Raw genomic sequence first — 26,247 nt, 5'->3', positions numbered from 1 at the left:
GACATGAGATGCTCCCATTTGCTTTGCATGGGTATCGCACATCCGTCTGCACTTCAATAGGGGCAACCCCTTTTTTCTCTTGTATATGGTATGGAAGCAGTGCTTCCCGTAGAGGTTAAGATTCCTTCATTGCGTGTGCTCACGGAAGCCAAGTTGACTGAGGCTGAATGGTGTCGGACTAGGTTTGATCAACTGAATTTGATTGAAGAGAAGAGATTCACTGCCATGTGTCATGGTCAATTATATCAGCAAAGGATGAAGAAAGCTTTTGATAAGAAGGTCAAACCTCGTGTGTTCAGGGAAGGTGACCTTGTGCTCAAGAAGATTCTATCATTCAAACCAGATTTTAGGGGAAAATGGACTCTTAATTAGGAAGGCTCATATGTTGTTAAGAGAGCCTTTTCAGGTGGTGCTTTGATTCTTACAGCTATGGATGGTGAAGAGTTCATTCGTCCTGTGAACGCATATGCAGTCAAGAAATACTTCGCATAAAAAGAAAAGAACAACTCGCTAAGTTGAAAACCCGAAAGGGCGGCTTAGGCAAAAAAGAGCGTCTTGGTGGATTGAAAACCCGAAAGGGCGATCCAGGAAAAAATTAGAGACATAAAAACAGAAAAGTTTTCCCGATAAGTTGAGTACCCCACCTTGGGGCAACTTATGCAAAAATTAGGGATTATGGAAAGTAACTGGATTCTGCTGATCTTCAAATTTTGGAGAACTTTGAGCACAAGGGTTGACGTCGATTCATCATCCCAGTAGCGGTCAAGAGCACGGTGGATATGAAGAGTTGGTAGAAGGATTAAGGATAATTTGTATTCAATGTAACCCTTTTCCATGTAAATTACCATTTTCAACTTTGTAAAACTCTATGGAGTCTTGTCATTTACAGACTACCATCCCATTAAATAAAGTTGAGGTTTGGTCCAATTGTTTCTACTCTTATTTATTTCAGCCAATAGTTTAAATTTTATTATGATCATTTCGGAAATTTAAAATTTTTAATCAATTTTTTTTTCTTAAAACATATAAAAACAAGAATTTTCCAAAGCAATTAAAAAGGAAGCATCAACAGCACTTCAAAGAGCAGCAAGTCCTTAAGTGCTAAACATCAGAGGTTTCCCAAGCAGTTAACCCTTCGGGTATCCCTAGTTGTCTGTGTTGATCCGGACTCTGCGAAGTGTTTGTTCCCTAGCGGAGTTCCGATTCTTTTCCCCAGCTAAGTTGGTTGATTCAGTACCTGACGGCGTGTTAATTCCCCGACAATATTTCTGTATTCCCCAATGGAGTTCACGTTTCTTCAGCAGAGTAAGATATTTTCCCCAATAGATTGCATTGGTTTCCCCACCAGTCACTACCCGACTCGCTCCCAGTCAGAGTTCCCTCCTGGTTTCTGAGCAGCTGTTTTGGGTTTATCTTCTGTATGATTGTCTCCCATTTAATATGGTGTTGACCTAAAATTCCCTGCAGACTCGATAACCTCGCCTCTCCTTAGTAGATCTCCTCCCTCGGCTGAATTTGGGCCTTTGGGTTGTTGATTTCTCTATTCTCCAGCAGTTGTCTCCCTCTTTTTGTGGATTGACCGAGGATTCAAATTCTTTGCGACACCTTTGTATCCTTTGTGATCATTTTGTCAGCATAATCATCATATATGTATATATATATATATATATGTATATATATATATGTATATATATATATATATATACACACACATATACATTCATATGATTTCATAATTGCATATTGGCACCATCATATTTGATTGATTTGTCGATTTGAGATTCTCATTCTTTGTATGGAGGTACTTTATCCCCATACAAAGTACCTCCATCATATTTGATTGATTTGTGGATTGACCGAGGATTCAAATTCTTTGCGACACCTTTGTATCCTTTGTGATCATTTTGTCAGCATAATCATCATATATGTATATATATATATATATATATATATATATATATATATATATATATATATATATATATATATATATATATATATATATATATATATATATATATACACACACACACACACACACACACACACATATACATTCATATGATTTCATAATTGCATATTGGCACCATCATATTTGATTGATTTGTCGATTTGAGATTCTCATTCTTTGTATGGAGGTACTTTATCCCCATACGAGTTTAGTGTTTGTCCTCCCTCAATTGTAGAGTGTCAGCCCCTTAGGCAGAAGGACTTTAACCTTTCTCCGATTCCCCACTGAGTTGTTCCTCGTGGATGATTATTACTTCAGTTTCCTTCCCTGTTGATTATCTGAATGGAATCACTCCCCTTGAGTTATGTCCTCATTGGGTCGAGTCTTGATTGATTGTCTCTTTCTAGCTCTTACCTAGGTAGATGCTTTGAGTCTCCTAAGAGCTTATTACCTAGTAACTGGTAAAATTCTTCATAGTTTGCAGTTTGTTACTTCTTGCCCAATACCCGACATAAGTACCCTTATTTTCCCAGCAATAGAGTCCCCGGTGGATTCATTTTTTACGATTCCCCAGAAAGTATATCCTTGATATGTTCACCCGAACCGGTGACAGATATCTTTCTCTCCCTTGCCTGAGTTTATCCTTGATATGTTCATCCTAACCGATGACAGATATTCTCACCTTTGGTATTTTATCCAGTAAAAAGGTAGTTGTAATCCCTATTCTTGTTCCCTAGAGAGTTAATCCTTGATATGTTCATCCTAACTAATGACGGGTTTCCTTCTCTTTGCGGTTTTCTACCCAGTAACTGGTAGTTGTAAATCCTACTTTTGTCCCCTTTGCAGAGTTAATCCTTGATATGTTCACCCTAACCGGTGATAGATTTTCTCTTTGATGGTATTCTATCCAGTAACTGATAGATGTAAATCCTATTTTCTCCCCTCTTAGAGTCTATCCTTGATATGTTCATTTTAACCGGTGACGAATTTTCTCTTTGACGGTATTCTATCCAGCATTCGATATATATAATTCCTACTTTTTGTTCAGTTGGTTTATCCTTGACATGTTCATCTTAACCGATGACGGATATCCTCCTTGACATTTCCCAGACAAGTCTATCCTTGATATGTTCGTCCTAACCAATGACAGATTTTCTTCCCTGTTGAGTTTATCCTTGATATGTTCATCCTAACCGATGACGGATACTCTCATCCTTTGGTATTCTGCCCAGTAACCGGTAGTTGTAAATCCTATTTTCTACAATTTTCCCCAGCAAGGCTATTCTTACCCAGTAACCGGTAATGAATACTCCCTCTGGCATTTCCTCAGCGAGTCATCCTTGATATGTTCATCCTAATCGATGACGGATGTCCTCTCTATCAGATCTTTATTATCTCCTCACCCAATAACAAGTAGTAGATAATAGATTTCTTCTCCTCCTGTGTTGAAGTTTATTTCTTCCCCCAGTTAAGTTAAGTGCGCGTTTTTCCTTAGTGAAATCGCTTTTCCTGCATGATTTAAGTATTTCAGTGTTATCATGACTTACTCGTATCCCCTGCAGATGTTGTTGTTCCCCGACTGAGTCTTTTCCATATTTGTACAGAATTTCTCTGATCCCCCATCAGTTTTAAGTCGTAGTCTGGCCTATGCATAACTCCTTTTTCCCTAGAGTCTCTGTCTCCCCAGTGAGTTTTCCTTACGGAATACATTATACTCCTATGGACTTTCGGTTTCTCTGATTTCTTTTCCTTTGTGGCAATATTTCCCCACAAAGAATTTGTTTTTGCATTCATATCATATGCATCATGAGGTCTCTTAGGGACCAAAATTTGTTTTTATATGTTGTTATTTAAGTCCATTCTACTGAGTCGACATGAGGATTTTAACCTTCGCCTCCTTAGTTAGAATGTCCTTAAATAGGGGTAGCTGTAAGACCCCAATGTTGACCCTAAGATCCCTCATGCAATTTCATCATAAGCATTAGCATTGGGATCATACCTTGGCATCCTCCTTACCCCTCTTTCATTGGGTTTATTTTGGGAGAGATCACTAAGCACCATGTGATTGTATCATACTTGTATCTTATCATTTTTACTAACCAAAATACCAAAAATATGTCTTTGCATTTGCCTAACTCTTTTGAAGGTAGGGCATGATTTCCATTGATCTACCAAGTTCATATCTAGGGTTTGCGACCCTCATGACAAAGAGCAAAACCGCGAATTGATCCAAGAATAGTTATGAGCATCATATATGAGTCCCATTGATTCCTACATGTCATATTGATCAAGTTTTCTTGAAGAGTTTGGAGGTGATTTGCCTTGGAAACCCTAGTTTGACTGGGTATCTTGAGTAACTTCTCCAACAAGCTATCTCACCAATTGATCAAATTTCTCACAGGATACTTCAAAATTCATCATCTTATGCATATATGATCTACCATGAGCCAAGAAAGTCCAAAAAATTTAAGGTTAACAAGTTGGTTAATGGTGGTTGGCCAGATGAATTCATTTGATCAAAACTGGGTCTCTCTAGACCCTATCTCCTACAATTTTCACCATATGAAAATGATTTAAAGAGAAAAGTTACTCTAAATGACATTAGGAATAACTTCCATGTTTATACATAGAGCTACTTTTGCTTGGAAAATCACTTTCTATGTTGAAACATTATAGGTCATTTTGTCTAAACCCTAATTTGAAAGTCAACTTCCCAAGACCATAACTTGCTCAATGTTTATGAGATGAACGATTTCCAAGTTGAACAATCAAATTCAAGATGTCTACTTCAACTTTTATGTTTGGAGTGAAAACTAATTCAACTTTTATGAGCATGTGATATGAGGTTACATTATAGGTCATTTTTTACCTATACCATTGAACAAGTGGTTTTTTCAAGCTTCAAAAATGCATAACTCTATCATTCCAAATCCAAATGACATGAAATTGGTGACTATTGTTAAGGTCTTTGAAATAGGTACAACATTTATGAATACACTTTTCTCATTTGAATCTCACATAAAAAGTTAAGCAGGTGGAATACTGAGATATATGGCTTGACACTTAGAAAAAATTTCAACATGTTGAAATTTCCAAACTTCCACCTTAAAATTCTCCATGTTCCAAGCTCCAAATAAAAAAGTGTTGAACATAAAACTTGTTCCCCTTTATACAAGCTTTCCAAAGAACCCAAGTTCATGCATTTTGGATGAGGTTTGCTAGGTCTGCGTATGGCTTTAACAGGGCTGCATAATTGGAAAGAATCAAACTTCAAAATTTCAGTTCACAATTCCTTGCCATTCAAGCTTCATTCAGATCTCAATTGGAATCATTTTGGACCTTATTGCATTGCATCATAGGCATGTACATGCCCATGTCCTCCTTTTTCATTTATGTGATGGTGATGACTGAACTAGTCCGGTGACCCTCGCCTGAGAAGGTGACCGGAGGTCCAGCGCCTGTGGTGTGCTGGACAGGTTCTGAGCCACATGATCATTCCAAAACATTTTAATCTCACGCGTCCATTGTGAATACCAGGCGTGTGGATGAGTTAACTAGCGTGCATCATGGAACGCGCGTTCTAGGCCACTTGATATGTCACCTCAATTAATGAGGGAGATCAAGTGGCTCACGTTTTTTTGCTATTTTCTGATTTTCATTTTAATCTTTTTATTTTCATTAATTCATATTAATTTTAATATTGATCCAAAAAATATGAGAGTTTCACCAAAAAAATTCAAATAATTTCCTCTTTCATATTCTGAATTAAAATTATTTTTTTGGATCATTATTAATATTTTTCATGATTTAATTGATTTTCTGATTACTTTTAATTGTTTAAAAATACTTTTAAGTCTTTAAAAGTTCTGAAATTTTTTCTCCAAGGTCCTTTGACCTTGTTTGACCTATGATAAATCTCATGGCCATTTCTTTGGTGTTTTGATGAGGTTTTAGGAATTTGACAAACGATATTTAATCTAAATACCTTATTTTAGTATTTTTTTAATTTGAATAAGTGCCAAATAATTTTTTTGACCAATTGTGATGATTTGTTTGAGTTTGGCTCTTGTTGTTGGGCCTTGGTCAAGGTTGATTTGATTTTGTCAAGTCAATATCATTGGATTTAGGGGATTGATGGAATGTACATTCCATCTCCCAAAATAAATGGATGGTATTAATTTGGTAAAAGTCCTCCTTTGATCAATTTGAGTTTTAATCCATTCCCCTCCCTCTTCATCTCATTCCCATTCTTTATGCATTCATCTCATTTGGCCTATGATATCTCAAAGTCCTAAGGCTAGTTGATTGAAAAGTCAACATAAGTATGGATGAGATTAGGCCACCTCTTTTGCATATTCTTTTTGTGTGTTGTATGTTTGATGAGCATAGTCCATTATACTATGTCTCTAACATGCATTAACACCAAAATTATATTGACCGACCTCAAATAGTTGTGACTTCTACATAAGTCCAATTATGATTGCTTAACATAGCGCTAAATTTGTGACACAAAAGGCATAACATTCTAGTTAGTGAGATTGTAAGTCTCCCCTCTTTCATGGTATTGTGTGGAAACTTGGCCTTTTTTTTCCTTCCTTTGGAAGATGTCTTGGCTCAAGGATTCATGCTTGTGATAAGTGGGTTGAGTGTTCTCCAAAGAATGTCTTAAAATGAAAAGCAAAAGCAAAACAATACCAACTTCTAACTCATTAACAACTAACTTTTAATTTCAAGCCATTTACTTTAATGTCATTTAATTTTAGCCTTTATTAATTTGCCATTATCCATACCATTCTAATTGTTTATGTTAATGCAGTTTTCACTTTGTCCATTTGGACCATATTGTGTGATATATCTTGTTGTGTATACTTTGCTTGTTTGTGTGGTCTTTGACCATTAATGTACATAATAACAACAAAAAACCCTAAAAAAACTTTTGTGTGGACTGTTGGCTTGATCTTGGACAAATGGACTTAGAACTTAGGCAACATTCTTATGCTAAAGGACTTGGCCAATGCCAACTTTCTGTGAAACCAAGTGCTTGCAATTTGAAATTTCATCTGATACATCATTCAAGATCCCTCTGAGTTCATCTGCAACATGATCATTGTGAAGCTGTTATTTTGAACATGTGACTTGTGGAATTCATCTCTTTCATGGGCTAATTTGAAGAAGATCATGGAATGGCTAAAGCTTGGAAGTGGCTATCTTTATTTGATGCCCTTGCTCTTCAAGATTGATATAATTGTGCATTTGTGTGTTGCTTGATTCTAAATATCCAAGGGAATTCTGGGTTTCTATTGACATTTTTGTCTATTGGATTGCTACCCATTGGTCAGATCTTTTCAACTCTTAACTTTTAATTTTGTGCATAGGATTAGTCTCTTCATCTTCTCCCCATTTCTTTAATTTCCAAATCTCTCCCTCCTTTTTCAAAATATTCTTTAATTGAACTTATTTTGTTCTAAACTTTGACCACTTTGCAAAAAGATAAAAACTTTGGCCTTATGTCATTGCATTTTCAAACTTCTTTTCTTAAATCAAAATTGTAAATAAACTTAACTATACTTGACTTAAACTTTCAAAAAGTCAAAAAGAATTAACTCATTAAAACCATTTTCAGGCCTTTGTGCCTTTCAAACTTAAATTTTGTTAAAAACAATGCATCCACTTTAAAATTTGGATCACGAACTACGAGGTTTTGATCCCTCATTTTTATGTTGGTACGTAGGCACAAGTCCGAAGGTCTTGTCAAACACAAAAATATAATTAATGAATTATTTTCTCATCCCCCCATTCTATTTGTTTGTAAACATCATTTTTATACCAAATACATATGCGCACAAAAAAGACTCCCTAGGAGTACCTAAGACACTTTGGATGCTAACACCTTCCCTCTGTGTAACCAACCCCCTTACCTGTAATCTCTGACATCTTATTAGTTTTGATTTGAAAACTTCTTACTTTTGAGTTTTGTTCATACTTTTTTCCTTTTCCCTTGGAAACAATAAAAGTGCGGTGGGGACTCTTGTTATTTGATGTCTAGCTTATCCATAACTTAATGATCATGAATTTACCGCTACACCTCCACACACTCTTCACACACTTCGTTTGGAATGTCGATTTCTGGTAATCCTAAAACCATATTTCTTCTCTTCAAATCTCTGATGTCTTTGAAATTGAGATGGCCAAGTCTGTAATGCCATATCCATTCATCTCTGCTGACTGCTGTTGCAAGGCACTTATGCTCCATCACATTTAGTTCAATCTTGAAGGTTCTATTCTGAGACATTGGAGCCTTCAAGATCAACCTTTCATTTGAGTCGAGAACTCTCATCATCTTGTCTTCAATCGACATCTTGTAGTTCTTTTCGACCAACTGTTCTATGCTGAGAAAATTACTCTTCATGCCTGGTATGTATAACACATTTGAAATTATTGACCTCTTGCCATCTTTCCTCATAATCAGAACATCACCAACATCTTCAGCTGCTAGAGTGTTGTCATTTGCAAATTTCACCATGTTCTTCATTGAGGGCTTTATGTTGACAAACCAGTCGAATTGTTGTAACCTCCTCTGCCTTTGTTGCCATTCCAACTTCCTTTGCTTCTTTCTTTTGTTAATTGAGCCTTCAAAGTCATATCACTCTTCGACTTTCCTGCAGCTCTTTCAGTCATTATTTGTTCATGAGATTCAAGTGTCCCTTGAAGCTCTTCCTTTGTCAATTTTGAAAAATCTTTCGACTCTTCTATGGCTACTACCATGTGGTCAAACTTTGGAGCCAACGACCTCAAGATCTTTCCAACAACAACTCTTGATGTCAACACTTCTCCACATATCTTGATTTGATTCACCAGTTTTGTAACCTTGGTGAAGAAATCAATTATGCTTTCATTGTCTTCCATCTGAAGCAATTCATATGTTCTTTTGTGAGTTTGTAACCTCACCTCTTTCACCTTCTCTGCGCCTCCAAACGATTTCTCCATAATTTCCCATGCTTCTTTCGCTGACTCTACATCACTAACCTTTTCAAAGTTATTTGCATCAACACATTGATGGATTATAAAGAGAGATTTATAATCTTTCTTCTTCAATTCTTTATGTGCAACCTTTTCTTGATCCGTCGCGGCTTCTGCAAGCGTTGCTACTCCTTTCTTCACAAGATCCCAAAGATCTTGATAGCAGAACACAACCTTCATCTGCTTGCACCAATTCTCATAATTGTTGTTCTTGAGAATCAGAAGATTTGCTGGAAAATGCCCGTTTGGATGATTCGTTGCCATGGTGATTTTCTTCCCACGAATTGGTTAAATCGGAGCTCTGATACCAGATGTTGGAAATCCCCCAAAACCTATGGAGAATTTCAATCAATCTTGATGAACAAGATTGTTATTACCCACACAATAACAACGAAAAGAGAAGAACAATGGAGAAAGAAAGTGTATAGAACGATGAAGGAAAAGAAGAATTAAATTCTGCAGAGTTTCTCTCTGCCCACAAACTGTGGAAAACTTGTTATTCACTTTGCAACTGCAAAATACTATGAATATAATATGTTGTGAATATAATATGTTATGAATACTCTATTCACCTCTATATGAAAATAAGGGTTACTCCCTCTATTTATAGATTTAGGTTAACTTGGACCTCAAGCCAAAACCCAAAACTATAAAAACCCAAAATTATAAAAGCCCAAAATACCTAACACTACTTAACACACTAGGTGGTTGGACACTTCCTTGCTCTGTGGAGCAACCTGCTTCGACACAAGGAATTACAATTCAACATAAACCAATCGATATTGGTATGTAAAGACCGTCGAAAAGACAGGATTCATAAATAATTGGTGTTGCCTTTTGTAAAATATTATTTTTCGGTTATAATTTCTTGTTCTAAATTTAAAACTGTTTTCGTACGAGAGTACAAAGCAAACAAAAGTTACGGTCAATAAAAACGAGAGTTTAAGGTTTTAACCGGATAGCTGAAACTAGGCATTAATTCTAAATACAACGAGAACACTTTAGCATTAATTAGACTTTATTTATTTCCAAAAATTGTTTTTAATTCAAATGAGACAGCGAGAGCGAAGTATTCTGGTTTAAGAGTATAGTCAGAGTCAATAAACACGAGAGTGTGGGATAAAATCTTTTAAATAAATAATTTCTACTGAAGAGTATTTTGATGTTTAAGATTACACCAACTATCTATCGAATCCCCAAAGTTTGATGCGTTACATACCGATATCCCGCTATTGAATATTTATATTAAAGTTTTGTTTTCATTAGTATTTCTCTTCGTCCCTCAACTCCTAGAGAAATCCTTAGCCTTAGATTTACGTAGCAACATTAGATAACGGTAAGTTCGATTATTAGTCCTTTGGATTCGATAATCTTTAAAACTATGCGATACAACTGTGCACTTGCAGTTACGAATCCTATAGACATACTAGTCATGCGATCAGTACCCGTACCCTATGGGTACCTAAGTACTCGTACGCATACCCGTTTACCCATATTTCTAATAAAAATAATTGATCAATTATTATTTATCATGTAATTTTAACTTTTTAATAACACTAAAAAATTCAAGGATGTCCTTGTTGAGTTAAAAGATAAACAAACATTTATATAAAAATGCATATAAGTTTAATAGTGATATATTTAATAAAATTGATAAATAAATCTGTGTACATAATAATAAAAATAAAAAGACATAAAATATATATTGTGCGGGTATGGGACGGGGTGGATGCTAAGGTACTCTTACCCGTGTCCATACCCGCTTATTTCAATGGATAGTTGCCCGTGCCCGTATCTATTTTGTGGGTTTTTACCCTACCCGTTGTGGGTAAATTTTGCGGGTTTTTACCCTACCCATTGTGGGTAAATTTTACGGGTATCCACTGGATATGGGTCCAATTGTCATCTCTAATCCGGTGGGATTATAGTGAGGCCTGATTATTGCCAACCTTATGGTTCAAGAGTGAAACTTGTTTTGATGATGATTTTTGAGATGACTTTGATGATTGCTTGAGTTGAATGCATGTTTGCTGTACATGATCATGCATGCATATATTTTGGAGTTAGGTAGAACTTTCAGTGAGTTCAAGTTCAGAGAGGAACCATGACGGTCTCATGCCCAGAGAGGGACATAGTTCAGAGAAGAGTTAAAGACATGGGCAGTCAATAACAAACCTCTGACCATAAAAATATGGTACCACATGCATAATGATGGAGGCGTTGGTGCATTAACATTTTCTTTTAAATTAGAATGTGATTGTGTTTTGTGAGGATATTATACTTATTGTTGTTTTGTTTACCATCCTGCTGTTAATTTTCACCATTAACATTTGTAAGGTGTATTCTCATCCCTTTCTTGTTTGTTTTGAGTGGTTTTGTAAATGTTGTATAAATACTTAGCAAAAGTGATTGCTTGTGAGTTGGAAGATGACCTTGGAGCTTTTTTTCGTATTTTATTATTATCACATATATAATTGGTCTATATGCTCTGATCTGTAACGTCGGGAACAAAACATATTCTTTGTTTGAGTTCTGGTTGGAGTTTATTTTCTTTGATTATTTTCTTTAAATAACTATTTGAAGTTATGTGATTTATTTAAATTCCGCTGCGAGATTTGAAATATATTTATAAAATATGCATGTTGTGTTTTGAGTAGCATCCTAAATTGTGAATTTTCTCTTTTATATTATGAGTTGGGGTTTAGGGTGTTACATTAAGTGTTTTAAAACATCAGTTATTTATTGTAATAACCAAAGTGCAATCCAAATTATAGTCAATCCGGTATTTTATTAAAGAACAAAGCATTTGAAAATCGATTATCATATTATAACAGAAAATATGACATCAGGTACGACGAAGTTGCTACCATGTACATCTAAAAAGAAATTAGTAGTTTTTTTCCACAAAATCATTGCTTCCAGAACCTTTCAACACTGCAAGGCCCAATATCTACAATTGGATCCAATGACAGTGGGCCTCACTCCACTAGGGGAAAAGAGTTAGAAAAGAGCCCAAATGGTTGGAAGAATACTCTAGGAAATGAATTGATGACATCTCATGAAGTTAGCTAGGAATATTCTAGAGAATTGTAGCTCATAGTACTATTCTTAGCTGTAGCCACCTTGCATTAAGGATCTTATCCTTTTATTTTGTTTTTATCTAAATTAAAGGATCTGTGTACACCTGTAGCAAGATCCACTATTGTAGCAAATCAAGGCTCTTTAAATAGCCATCTTGAATGAAATGAAAAGGCAATGAATTATAACCTTACAAAATTATTCTTTTTCCCTCTGGAGTTTTGTTATACTCGAAATAATAACTTTATTTGATACCTAAGACCCTATCATTGGTGCTTTTATCTGTCACTATGCCTCCTCGACAAGAACGCCCACCTGATGACATCTCTGTCCAGCTGCGAGAAATGCAGCAGAGCATTGATTCTGTCACCAAACAACAATAACAATTCCAAACTTTTCTCACCAGACAACTACCTCTCCTCATAAAAGAACATGTGGCTTCCTCTTCCCCTCAAAACAACACTCTCGCTTCCTCGTCCATACCGCCACCACCTGTGAAAACTCCGAAAATATGCCTTTCATCTTTTGATGGAACAAATCCCTTGGAGTGGATCTTTCAAGCTGAGAGCTATTTTCTTCTCACCGCAACTTCCCCAGCCCAACGCCTCATTATCATTCCCTTTTTCCTCCAAGGCCCTGCTTTAGTGTGGTTCAAATGGCTACACTCCAACAACTTGCTCACAACCTGGGATGCTTTTATTATAGCTCTTGAAACACGTTTCAGACCGTCGTCATATGATAACCACGAAGTAGCACTTTACAAACTCAAACAAACAGGTTCTGTTTTGGATTTTCAACAACACTTTGAACTAGTGTCTAACAGAGTTGTTGGCCTTTCCCCAACCTCCTTGTTAAACTGTTTTTTATCTGGGCTAAAACCGGAAATAGCAAGAGAGCTATCAATATTGAAACCCACAACCTTGTACCACGCCATAGACTTTGCCAAACTAGTTGAAGCCAAAATTAATGACTCTAAACCTCACTTCACTAAACAACCCAGAAACAATACCAAGACTACTACCCAAAACCTTCCCTCCATTTTAGGTGCACCTACCAACCTGACACCTCTACCTCACCCTGTGAAACGCTTAACAGTTGCTGAACAACATGAAAGGAGATCAAAAGGACTCTGTTTTAACTGTGATGAATGATTTCATCCTGGTCATCACTGCACAAAAAAACAGTTCTTATTACTTCTATCAGATGACACAACAAACACAAATGATGAAGTCGAAACTAATATAGAACAAGAAAACCACACAGAAAACTCACCCTCCCTGTCGAATGACACTAAATCACCAACTGGTGAGCACTTTCATCTTTCCCCAACTGCCTTAAAAGGGCCACCGTCTCCGAAAACATTACGACTTAAAGGCCATATTCAACAGATGGAAGTAACAGTTTTAATTGACTCAGGAAACTCCCGTAATATATTACAACCCAGAATAACCGAGTTTTTAGAGTTACCTGTTAATATGATACCACCATTTTCTGTGATCGTCGGTAATGGTCAATCCATCACTTGCGAAGGTGCTTGTGCGGAAGTACCGGTCATTTTGGCCAAACAAACATTTCACATTCCTTGCTACATACTACCGGTTCATGGTGCAGATTTGGTCCTAGGTGTTCAATGGCTCCAAACATTAGGAACTTTTCTTTCAAACTATTCCACTCCCTTTATCCAATTCACCCATAACGGCCAACCGATCACGCCGACATGTATGGTTTCTAACTCTCCTTCTTCTTCCTCTTTTTCTTAGTTTTGCAAATTCTTGTTTACTGATGCAATTCATTCTATCCACACCATGACCATGACCACCCTTGAAACACCCAACACAAAGATACAAAACAACACCCCAAACTTCACTACCTCAAACCCATAAATTTCCAAACTCCTAAACACATATGTTACTGTTTTTTCTACTCCATAAAACCTACCCCCACACCGCCCTCAAAATCACCATATACATCTCAATCCAAACTCACAACCCATCAATATCAAACCTTACCGCTACCCACAATACCAGAAAACCATTATGACTAACATGATACAAGAAATGCTCAACACGGGAATCATAAAACCTAGCACTAGCCTTTTTTCCTCACCCATGCTTCTTGTTAAGAAAAAAGATAAGAGTTGGCGTTTCTGCATTGACTACCGTGCCTTAAACTCCATCACAATCAAAGAACGGTTTCCCATACCAACAATAGATGAGTTGTTGGACGAGCTTCATGGTGCCACCGTTTTTTCTAAACTTGATCTAAGATCTGGATATCATCAAATAATTGGTTGCATCAGAGGATACCTTCAAAACAGTGCTCCGCACTATTGATGGCCACTTCGAGTTCCTTGTTATGCCATTTGGTTTATCCAATGCATCGACAACTTTTCAGTCCACTATGAACACTATCTTCAACAAATTTCTTTGCAAATTTATGCTTATCTTCTTCGACGACATCTTAATTTACAACCGCAATTGGGAAACACACCTGGAACATTTAACTCAAGTCTTAGCCATTTTGACAGAGCACAAATTATTTGCTAAGTATTCAAAGTGTGAATTTGGTGTGAATAACATAGCTTACTTGGGACACCTTATATCTGCTAACGGGGTTGCTGCCGACCCAGAAAAATTGAAAGCCATTCAAGAGTGGCCCTCACCAACTTCCATTACTCATCTCCGTGGATTCTTGGGGCTCACGGGATTTTACCGTCGCTTTGTCCGCCATTACGCTGCCATTGCTGCACCCTTGACAGAGCTACTGAAAAAGAATGCCTTCACTTGGTCAGAGCAATCCCAATAAGCCTTTGAGTCACTAAAAGATACAATGACCCATCTTCCAGTATTAGGCATCCCTAATTTCGATGTACCATTTGACGTTACCATTGACGCTTCAGGCACAACTGTTGGTGTTGTTTTATCTCAAAATATCCATCCTATTGCCTTCTTTAGTCAAAAACTCTGCACAAAAATGCAACATACCTCAACATATGAAAGAGAAATGTTTGTTATTACTACTGCAATCAAGAAGTGGAGACATTACCTGTTAGGGAGACACTTTAGAATTTTCACCGACCAAAAAAGCCTCAAAGCCTTACTCACCCAAACCATTCAAACACCAGCCCAGCATAAATGACTCACCAAACTGTTGGGGTTTAACTATGAAATCATCTACACACTCGGTCGCAAAATGTAGTAGCGGATGCCCTCTCTCGAAAACATCATGCAGCTGAACTACTAATCAACACCATATCCTCCAAGATTCCTAGCCTCATTGACCACTTAAAATCCTTTTATTCATCAGACCCAATTGGTGTCGCACTACTACAAAAATTTCAAGCCACCATTGACCCTGCATCAAAATTCAGTGTTCAGAATGGATTAGTCTACTATCAAGGTCGTCTTTTTATTCCTGCAGAATGTGACCTTAGAGAAAAACTACTCACTGAATTTCACTCTTCTCCAATCGGCGACCATTCCAGTGGTAGAGAAACTCTAGCTAGGTTAACAACATCATTTTCATGGCCACACATGGCTCAAGAAGTGAAAGAATGGATAAAAAAATGTCGAGTTTGCCAACAACACAAATACTCAACTCAGAAACCCTTTGGCTTGTTACAACCACTGCCCATACCCAATCAAGTGTGGGAAGACATAACCATGGACTTCATCACTCACCTACCTTCCTCTCATGGCAAAACAGTAATCTAGGTCATTGTTGATAGATTCTCCAAGTATCCCCATTTCCTTCCACTGCCCCCAAAATTCACTGCTGCAAGCATAGCTCCAATTTTCATTGTTGAGATCTACAAGTTACATGGAATGCCAAAATCAATTGTGAGTGATAGAGATAGGGTGTTTACAAGTCGATTCTGGAAAGAATTGTTCAAAATTAGTGGTACTACCTTATCATTCTCGAGCGACTATCACCCTTAAACTGACGGACAAAGCGAAGTCACCAATCGCATCCTGGAAACGTTTCTACGGTGTTTTACGAGTGATTCCCCCCAAAAATGGGTGAATTTTCTACCACTAGCTGAATTTTGGTATAATTCATCATACCAATCCGCCATCAAATGCACGCCCTTTGAAGCTCTATATGGGCGCCCCCCACCAAACATTCATTCATATATTACAGGAACATCTCATGTTACAGGGGTAGATGAACTCCTTTCACAGAGACAAAGCATGCTGAATATCATCAAAGAAAATCTTACCAAAGCACAGCTTCGCATGCGTTCCCAAGCTGACTCACATAGGCAGGAGCGAACATTTACGGAAGGAGAGTGGGTGTGGCTGAAGCTACAACCTTATCGCCAATCGTCACTCCGAGATCGGACATCTCCCAAATTGGCTAAACGATTTTTTGGCCCATACCAAATCAAAAGAGTAATTGGTACAGTTGCTTATGAATTGATGTTGCCACCGGAATCTTGCGTACATCCCGTTTTCCATGTTTCCAAACTGAAGCCATTTCATGGTTCCCCTCCTCTCAACACACCACCGCTCGATACTGCTATTACGGGAACGATGGTTCAATTACAACCATCCCAGGTTTTGGTACGTCGTACCATTCATTCTCCAATCGGTCCTATTACTCAACTTCTGGTTCAGTGGGTCGGATTACCCGCTCTAGAGGCAACATGGGAAGATTACACCACTTTGGTTAAAAACTACCCAAACCTGAACCTTGAGGACAAGGTTCTCTCTGATGAGGTTGGCAATGATACAAATCTGCAAGGCCCAATATCTACAATTGGACCCAATGACAGTGGGTCTCAGTCCACTAGGGGGAAAAGAGTTAGAAAAGAGCCCAAATGGTTGGAAGAATACTCTAGGAAATGAATTGATGACAGCTCATGAAGTTAGCTAGGAATATTCTAGAGAATTGTAGCTCATAATACTATTCTTAGTTGTAGCCACCTTGCATTAAGGATCTTATCCTTTTATTTTGTTTTTATACACCTGTAACAAGATCCACTATTGTAGCAAATCAAGGCTCTTTAAATAGCCATCTTGAATGAAATGAAAAGGCAATGAATTACAACCTTACAAAATTATTCTTTTTCCCTCTGGAATTTTGTTATACTCGAAATAACAATTTTATTTGATACCTAGGACCCTATCAGTTGACGATGCTCTACCGATCCTCAACTTATGATGATCTATTACAAAATGATCTAGTTACTTAAAAACCAAGCAACAAGGATTCAATTACTTGTAAGGAAAGCAATGAGAATATACTAGAAACATAAGCCAATGTTAATGATTAACTAATTCAGTTAGAAAGTGGTTAGAGTTAGTTATAGGATTTGCTAGACTTAGAGCTAGTACATGATAATTATCATGCGGTGAACTAACTTCTTCTATAAGAAGACTTGCACTTAAAATTCCAAATTAATTAAGTTTTCACATTCACGTAACTGATTTTCCAAGTTCATAATAATAACTTATGCTACTGTTATCTTCCCAGCAGATATAATAAAATTGTTTAGATAAATCTATATTAACTAAATCAATATGATTGTGCTTAATTCCATCACATTTTATTGAATACCTATGAAATACGACACTAAGACTAACATTAGTATACGAATTTCTAACACAAAATACCAATAACATTCAGTATACAAAGTTCAAATTTTAATCCAAAGCAAGCAAACTGTATATCAGTTGTAATAGATAACTGGTTTATTGGAATTGAAATCCCACATGCCTCCTTCTTTGAGATACTCAATATACCTTGCAAATTCAGGCCTAGCTGTTGTTTTCTTTTTCCTAGGAAAATCCAAGAAGTTGAAGAGTGGATGACTCTTCTTCTTACTACTACTACTATTACCCTTCTTTGTAGGGTTTCTTTGTAGCTTTATATCCCTAAAAGTTGAACCTAAAGCCATTTTTGTTGAAGAATTAGATGATTTAGAAGGCATGGTTGTACTTCTCTTGAACTCCTCATGCAAAAGTGCTGTGGTTGCAGATTCCTTCCCCAACCTCTCATACCTCCCAGTTCCAAAACCTCTACTCATGGATCTAAACATGTTAAATGTGTGAAGAAATGAAGAGAAAAGTGTTTGTTGGTGAGATATCTTGAAGAAGAACAACATAATGGATGGATTTATATATGCTTCTACATGGTCAAGTTTGGACCATAATGGTTTTTTTTATTCGAAATAATGTAACATGTTTGAATATTTAATACAATAGTTTTGTGATTTGCAAACAGAACTAATTGTGAGAGTTATGTTGACTTTTTCAACCATCTTCACAAATACTCAAAAAATATAGATATATGCCGTTAACTCTTCAGCTATATATACATTGCCACGAAGGTACCATAAAATGATGGAACTCTTTCTTTTTATTTATATATAATAGCATGAAAGACTTTATGTATTTTGGTGATATCCAAATCTTCTTCACAATCACATTACACATTCGAAAAGAATTCTGAGAGTGGACAGGTGCAACTAAGAATACAATTAAAGTATCTAATAATGTCTTAATTTATTTCTAACGGCAACTTTGTCAATATTCTAAATAACTAAGACTTGTTCATGATGAACGTTGGTATAATGTATTGATGTAGTCAATTCCTTCCTTGAATTTTTCCCAGGGTTTTGCAACAGCGTGATTGTGTGATTTGAGACAATCTCTTGCCAACTAAAAAAACAAACTTGAAAGAGAAAAAAGAACATTCCTACCATTTATGTGGACCCACTTTGACTGTATTGTTGGATTTCATGTGTTGTACATATTTGACCACTTTGCTAAAGGTTTTTTTACAAAAGAACTTCTAACAAAGAAATCAAAATGTGGAGTATGTTGTAAGCAAATGTCTAGTATGTTTGGTTTAACGTTGAATTTTAAAAAATCACGGTAGCTTTTCACGTTTACACAGAAGCTACCTTTTGGAGCTTCTAGAAAATCACGGCAGAGTGGCATTTGACCGTGAGTTTGATTGGTGAAAAGCTAAACCAAACATGCTAGTCATCTCCAAATCAGCAGTCGAGCAGCCCATTATTATGCACACAATTTTTATGTTGATTTAAAATGTCACATGTTCTCTTGTTTTTTTTTTCTTATGACAAATATAATATATGAAATTCTGTTTTAGTGGTGATAAGATGTTAAACACAATTGCTTAAAAAAATGTCTAGCGGAATATTGAAACAATGTGTATGACAATAAGGTTAAGTAACAAAAATAAATAAATGTGTAAAGTAAATATTACAAGTAATTGTTAATTCGTTTGGTGAGGGACATCAGTTAATGAAATGAAATTCATTTTTAATAGTCAATGACGGTTTTATATAAACCTTTTCAGTTTAGTATATTTTTTTAATACTATCCGTAAACTTCTATTTAGATTCTTCCTTAATCTATGATCCCTTTCACTTTCACTCAAACACTCCTCAAATATTTGTATAAAACAAATATCTATGAAATGATGAATTACAATTATAACACAAATACTCTATTCTCATTACTTAGAAAGATAACATAACAATAGAGGGATTTTTTACTAATATAACCCAACTTTTTAAATTATTTCCCAAAATAACCCAAGTTTCAAAAAATTTCCCAATCTACCCCACCTTTAATAGGGAGGCGCCAATTGGATTGGCGCCCCCTCTTAAAAATTACAAGGAGGCGCCAATTGGATTGGCTAGGGCACCTGCCCTAGCCAATCCAATTGGCGCCTGTGTGTATTTTTTAAGAGGGGGCGCCAATCCAATTGGCGACTCCCTTAAAAAAGCCTCAAATGAAAAAACTTCCAACATGAAAGTTGTAGATCTTTTCAAAACAATGAATTTGGATATAAATTTTGCAACATTTGGATTTTTTTTGAGAAAGTTATGGGCAGTTGAAGTTGGACTTCTGAGTTTTTCAACTGTTGTCTGACCTATAATGTCTTGTATTATTTCATGTGTTTCTTTTAGAGTTATGAAATTTTGTCCAACATAACATTTGAAGTAGACATATTAAATTTTCCAATGCACTTGGTCCCACCTCAAAATAATTAAAAATGAGTGAGTTATGTCCCTGCGAACTTGACCCAAAATTAGGGTTTCTGTCAAAACAAGTGTATGTGAACTTTGCCAAAAGGGACCAACTTCAAGCCCTTTAGTATGAATGATAAAAGCCTCAAATGACAAAACCTTCAACATAAAAGTTGTATATCTTTTCAAGATAATGAATTTGGAGTAAAGGTTTGCATCATTTGATGATTATGAGAAAGGTATGGGCACCTGAACTTGGACTATTTGACATTATAACTGTTATCTGAGTCGTAATGTTTTGTATTATTGCATGTGTTTCTTTTAGGAATATGAATTTTTGTCCAACATAACATTTGAAGTAGACATCTTAAATTTTCCAATGCACTTGGTCCCACGTCAAAATAATTAAAAATGAGTGAGTTATGTCCCTGCGAACTTGACCCAAAATTAGGGTTTCTGTCAAAACAAGTGTATGTGAACTTTGCCAAAAGGGACCAACTTCAAGCCCTTCAACATAACAATAACAAGTCCTTGAATTAGGGTTTTTGACCGATAAATTTTTGTTTTATGATATGTGTTTATTTTAGAATTATGAAAGAAACTTAATGTTTGGAGAATACACAAAGATAAATTTGACATAATACGAATTGATATTAATAAAATTTGGATTTTACACAATGAATCCTAATGGTGATGACCGGGATCACCTAACCGACCTCCGGTCCCACATCCCCTAGCTATCCTAACCCTTGGCCCTAACCCACGTTGACGATTCTGAACCGGTGTTTGTTCATCTGATGGTCCAGGAGCGTCATTACCGCCTACAGGAGAAGATCCGTTGAGGTATGCAGCCAACTCAGCATAGTCTTCAGTATTCAATGATGGTGTACCGGCGTAGCTGAGCTCATGACCCATGCCAGAGAAGTTGGGGTGTGGTTGACTCATGGATGGGCGACCAAGACGGTTGAAGGGGGACATGGGTGACAATGATGGGTCTAGGAAAGGTTGGAAAGGTTGTTGGGGTGTTTGGAAGAGATATGGTTGTGGGATGTTTTGGTATTGTGATGTTTGGGGTTCTTGGCTACGGTAGGTGATGGGGCGGTTAGTGTTTTGGGTAAGGCGACTTTGGTAGGGTGATGGTGTGGGTGCGAAGCGATGTTCGGTCGAAGGTTGATGGTCCATTTGTTGGTGGTGGTATGGGGGATGTTCTTGGTTTTGGGGTTGGGTGAATGGCATGTTTTGGTTGTATGTTTGTGTGTTTGTGGAACGGAAAGTTTGTCGGATAGGTGGTTGTGAGTAATTGGGCTGAGAATGTTGTTGGGGGTTAGATGTTGAGGCTTCTTGTGTGTAAGTTGTCTGGCGTGGGTCGTAGAGGTACATATCATCGGCGATGAATTGAAATCCAACTGATCTATACCAAGCCATATAAGTACGACTTGGTTTTACCTCATTTGGCATGACTGCGTCAGTTAAGACATGGTCATGACGGTGCTTCCACTTGCGACACTCTGATCTTGCGAATTGTTGCCAAGGGTTGAAGTTCCATTGGTCGTTCACTTTACGCATATGCCATTCTCCTAGGCTAGCTGGGGGATCTGGGATATTCTGGACCATACCAAACTGCAGCTTCACACGATCGGTGTTGTGCAGCTCCACTGTTGTGAACCGTATTATTGGTGTGCATGTTGTCCATACGGCTGCGTCTTCAGGGTTGATCTGATGCTCATGATCCATATTAAGGTATGGACGCCAAATGAACTGAAATGTTAAAGACAATAGGATTTAAATGAATGTAGAAAAAGTGAATATAATATGAAGAAATAATGTAATTATTTTGCTTACGTCTGCCGGTCGAAGGTGATCCAACAGGTTGCGATATTGAGTAATACAGTGTCTCGGACATCTGCTGTAATTCATACCGCGTGCCGACCATCTACACCAAAAAGTTAAAATAAATTAGTTATGGGTAATAAACTGTAAGGAAGGAAGTAAAGATATAGCAATTTAAACAACTTACTTTTTTGCATATGGAAAAGTGAAGGGGTTGCTATTGACCGGTGCTAGAGACGGTAGTCTTGACCATCCCCATGCTTGTAGCAAAACAGCACATCCAGAAAATGTAGAAGTATCTTTGTGGCAGTTTTTGCACAAAGAACTATAGAGATAGGCTAGACATGCGGATCCCCAACTATAACTACCTATTCTATCTATTTGTCTAAGTAAAGGTAAGTACATAATATGCATGCTAGAACCACTACCTTCGGGAAATAAAAAGGATCCTAGTAACAACATAATGTAACACCTAGTTTTAATGATTCGAGCTTCTTCGGTAGAATGCTCATCTAAATAAAAACTATTATAATATGACTTTAGGCGTGAAAGTAGTATACCTTGTCCCCTAGCATTATCATCTAACAAATCAACGTTTAAAAGCTCCATGCAAATTGAATTTGGAAAGTTGGTCTTACCATTAACAGCTTTGCCTTCAATTCGTAGTCCTAAAAGCATGTAGACGTCTTCTAACGTCACGGTACACTCACCAGTTGGAAACCAAAATGTGTGTGTCTCTGGCCTCCATCTTTCGTATAAGGCGAGAATGAATTTGTTATCTATAGACCAAGACATAATTTTGCTAAGGTGACCAAAACCGGCAAGTTCAACATAAGGTTGAATCAACGGGTCCATGTGGACAAATTCGTGAACTCGAGTGCGAAACCTTGAGACATCCTATAATAGAAATAATGTAACATTTGACTAAGTCGGTATTTCAAAATAAAATGGGGTTGGTGGAGATGAAACATAAAAAAGAAGTATAAGAAAATACTTACGTATGTCGCGATGTTTGCAACTGTTCCTCTGTGTGCTTCGCCCATTGTGAGTAAAGACATATTGTTGGGGAGTTGGTGTAGATGAAAATGGAAGATTTTGTAGAAGATGAAATTGTAACAGAAGTAATGTAGATGAAGTAGTGAGAAATGTAGATGAAGTAGTGAGAATGTTGGTGTGGAAGAATTGGTGAAGGAGTGGATCAATTTATAGGCAAATGGATGAGTGCATGAAAAATTGTGTTTGCATGGTGTCTCCACCTCATTTGGCGACCATGTACATTATTTAGGAGGGGGCGCCATTCAAATTGGCGACACCCTAGGGCACATGCATGCAAGCCTAGTTCTGAATGCTTGGTTTCAAGGACTGACTAAGGGGGGCGCCATTCAAATTGGCGACCATGTGCAAGTCCTAAAGGTAGGCGCCAATCCAATTGGCGCCACCCTTTGCATGCTCAACACGTGGCATTGCTGTCTCCTGCATGCTGAACAATTCACTTATGGATGGCTTGCATGATTGACACATCATCTCTGACCATCTTAGGTGTCCGACACGTGTCTGTCTTGTCTCCTGTATGCTGATGACTACCTTCTTGATAGCTTGCCTGGCTGACACATCAACTCACACTGTCTTGCAGGATTGACACATCATCTCTGACCGTCTTAGGTGTCCGACACGTGTCTGTCTTGTCTCCTGTATGCTGATGACTACCTTCTTACTAGCTAGCATGCTTGACACATCAAGTCACACTGTCTTGCAGGATTGACACCTCATCTCTGACCGTCTTAGGTGTCCGACACGTGTCTGTCTTGTCTCCTGTATGTTGATGACTACCTACTTGATAGCTTGCATGACAGACACATCAACTCTTGACTACCTATCATGCTTGACACATCAACTCACACTGTCTTGCATGACAGACACCTCATCTCTGAACTAGCTAGCATGCTTGACACATCAAGTCACACTGTCTTGCATGACAGACACCTCATCTCTGAACTAGCTAGCATGCTTGACACATCAAGTCACACTGTCTTGCATGACAGACACATCATCTCTGAAATTACTTGCATGCTTGACACGGTATCTCAGACTAGCTTCAATGTGAGACATTAATACCATCTATTTAAGTGTCTTACTATCACATTCATCTGCACTTGCAAAATACTTTTCATCTCCAAAATACTTTTCATCTTCACTCACTTTCATCTGCACTTGCAAAATACTTTTCATCTCCAAAATGTCATCTTCATCATTATACAGTATCAACGTTCACTGCAACGGTGAAACTTTTGAGTCTGAGCTTCATGGTTTTTGTTTTAGAAACACTGATACCATTAGAGTTTCGATGAAGAGAAATGCAACCTTTTTGCATTTCAAAAAAAGAATACAATCCTTTATACAGGGAGGTATTGTGTCAAGGATGACATATCAGAATCCTATATTTTTTGAGAATGGTCAATGCAAGTTTTTCCCCCTAAAGATACGAGACGATGAAGATGTGCAAAGCATGTTTCTTAGTCATGAACATTCAGGCATGGATTCTATCGAGTTGTACATTACTCTACAACCATGTATACCGTCTCAATAGTCTCAAGTAACATATCAGGATCCAGCTGGTGGAGATGATGCAGATGATGCACAATGCTCAGATGAACTCAACCCAGAAGCAGAAGTAGAGGTCGACGTTGTTGATGAAGAAGAAGAGGAGACTGAGATACAGGTTGATCACATCCTGAATAACGACGATGAAGATGAGGCTCAACCACCACCAATACCTCCTACTCATGTCTATATTCCTCCTCAACATATGACAAATATGGATCTTCACGATGATGAAATGTCCGACAGTGTCTTCTACAATCCGTATCCGAGACCAGTAGGAGAATTAAAGGTGGGAGACATGTTTCGTACCAAAGAGGAATGTGTCTTGGCAATCAAAAAATACCACATGAACAACTTTGTTGACTTTACGGTTAAACGCACTGATTCAAGAAGGTATGTTATTGAATGTTGTAACATGCTATGTAAGTTTCGTTTGGCTGCATCTTACAAGAAGAGAAATGACTCTTGGGAGATCGCTTCAATAGACCCACCACACAGTTGCGTCGCAACAACCGTTGCACAAGATCACCGTCAACTGAGCACAGCATTGATTTGTCGAGACATTCTGCCATTGGTAAACAAAGACCCATCAGTGAAGGTGAGTATAATTATATCACATATCCGAACAACATATAATTATACTCCATCTTACAAGAAAGCATGGATTGCGAGGACAAAGGCTGTTGAGCAGGTTTTCGGCAACTGGGAGGACTCATTCAAAGAATTACCACGATTTTTATGGGCACTAAAAACTTATGTCCCAGGAACCGTGGCAATTCTGGAGACAGTGCCAGCAATGATGCCAGACGGAACCTGTGCTACAGGTAATAGAATATTCCACCGTCTCTTTTGGGCATTTGACCCTTGCATCAAAGGTTTCGCATTCTGCAAACCTCTCCTGCAAATTGATGGCACTTGGTTATACGGAAAATACAAGGGTACGTTGCTCATGGCAGTTGCACAAGACGGTAACAACAATGTATTTCCCGTTGCCTTTGCTCTTGTTGAAGGTGAAACAGCTGCTGGATGGGGTTTCTTTCTTCGACATCTCAGAACGCATGTCGCACCACAAGCCAATCTATGTCTGATTTCTGATAGACATGCTGCCATCGAAAGTGCCTACAACAACCATGAAAACGGATGGCATGATCCTCCTTCTACACATGTCTACTGTATCAGACACATAGCACAAAACTTCATGCGTGCTATAAAAGATAAGAATCTTCGCAAGAAGGTGGTGAATGCTGGGTATGCTTTAACTCAACCGTCTTTTCAATATTATCGTGATGAGATTCGACTGTCTAATGAAGATGCGGGGAGATGGATAAATAACATCCCAGTAGAGCAGTGGACAAGAGCATTTGACGGTGGTTGTCGATGGGGCCACATGACAACAAACATTGTGGAATGCATGAACGGGGTTTTCAAAGGAATTCGAAACCTGCCGATAACCGCCTTGGTAAGATCAACCTATTATAGGTTGGCTTCTATGTTCGCAACCAGAGGCGAAAGATGGAGTGCAGTGTTAATGTCTGGACAAGTATTCAGTGAATGTTGCATGAAGGTCATGAAAGAGGAGAGCATCAAAGCTACGACACACGCTGTAACAGTGTTTGACCGTCATAGACAAAATTTCAGCGTCCAGGAAACAATGGGCAACAGCGAGGGGAGACCAAATTTAGCCTACGCTGTTAGACTAAACACAAGTTGGTGCGATTGTGGAAAATTTCAGGCCTTCCGCATACCTTGCTCCCATGTCATTGCA

General features: G+C 37.6%; 3 protein-coding genes across 3 annotated transcripts; 1 reads left to right on the top strand and 2 right to left on the bottom strand.

Moving 5' to 3' along the window:
* Positions 1–14,449: 14,449 nt before the first annotated feature.
* Positions 14,450–14,854, top strand: LOC127136728 (uncharacterized mitochondrial protein AtMg00860-like). Its single transcript, XM_051063254.1, has one exon. The coding sequence runs from the start codon at positions 14,450–14,452 to the stop codon at positions 14,852–14,854; it is 405 nt and encodes a 134-aa protein (XP_050919211.1).
* A 2,866-nt stretch (positions 14,855–17,720) lies between these two features.
* On the bottom strand, positions 17,721–18,077 carry LOC127136726 (uncharacterized). The gene has a single exon (XM_051063253.1). The coding sequence runs from the start codon at positions 18,075–18,077 to the stop codon at positions 17,721–17,723; it is 357 nt and encodes a 118-aa protein (XP_050919210.1).
* Positions 18,078–20,682: 2,605 nt separating this feature from the next.
* On the bottom strand, positions 20,683–22,500 carry LOC127074596 (altered inheritance of mitochondria protein 3-like). The gene is made up of 2 exons (XM_051015921.1): positions 21,894–22,500; positions 20,683–21,809 (listed from the first exon to the last, which is right to left on the bottom strand). Exons 1-2 carry the CDS (start codon positions 21,966–21,968, stop codon positions 20,736–20,738), a joined length of 1,149 nt encoding a protein of 382 aa, XP_050871878.1. The 5' UTR covers positions 21,969–22,500; the 3' UTR covers positions 20,683–20,735.
* Positions 22,501–26,247: the final 3,747 nt, after the last annotated feature.

Source organism: Lathyrus oleraceus, chromosome 4, assembly GCF_024323335.1.
Source record: "Lathyrus oleraceus cultivar Zhongwan6 chromosome 4, CAAS_Psat_ZW6_1.0, whole genome shotgun sequence".
NCBI classification, from domain to species: domain Eukaryota; kingdom Viridiplantae; phylum Streptophyta; class Magnoliopsida; order Fabales; family Fabaceae; genus Lathyrus; species Lathyrus oleraceus.
Note: the sequence above shows the minus strand (reverse complement) of the source record. Positions and strands in the feature narration are given on the sequence as shown.

Bases quoted from the DNA above. Each gene is read 5' to 3' on its own strand.
- LOC127136728 (XM_051063254.1), top strand. From the start codon at position 14,450: ATGAACACTATCTTCAACAAATTTCTTTGCAAATTTATGCTTATCTTC.
- LOC127136726 (XM_051063253.1), bottom strand. From the start codon at position 18,077: ATGAGTAGAGGTTTTGGAACTGGGAGGTATGAGAGGTTGGGGAAGGAA.
- LOC127074596 (XM_051015921.1), bottom strand. From the start codon at position 21,968: ATGAATTACAGCAGATGTCCGAGACACTGTATTACTCAATATCGCAAC. The intron at 21,810-21,893 runs GTAAGCAAAATA...TTAACATTTCAG, and splicing joins ATCACCTTCGACCGGCAGAC to TTCATTTGGCGTCCATACCT.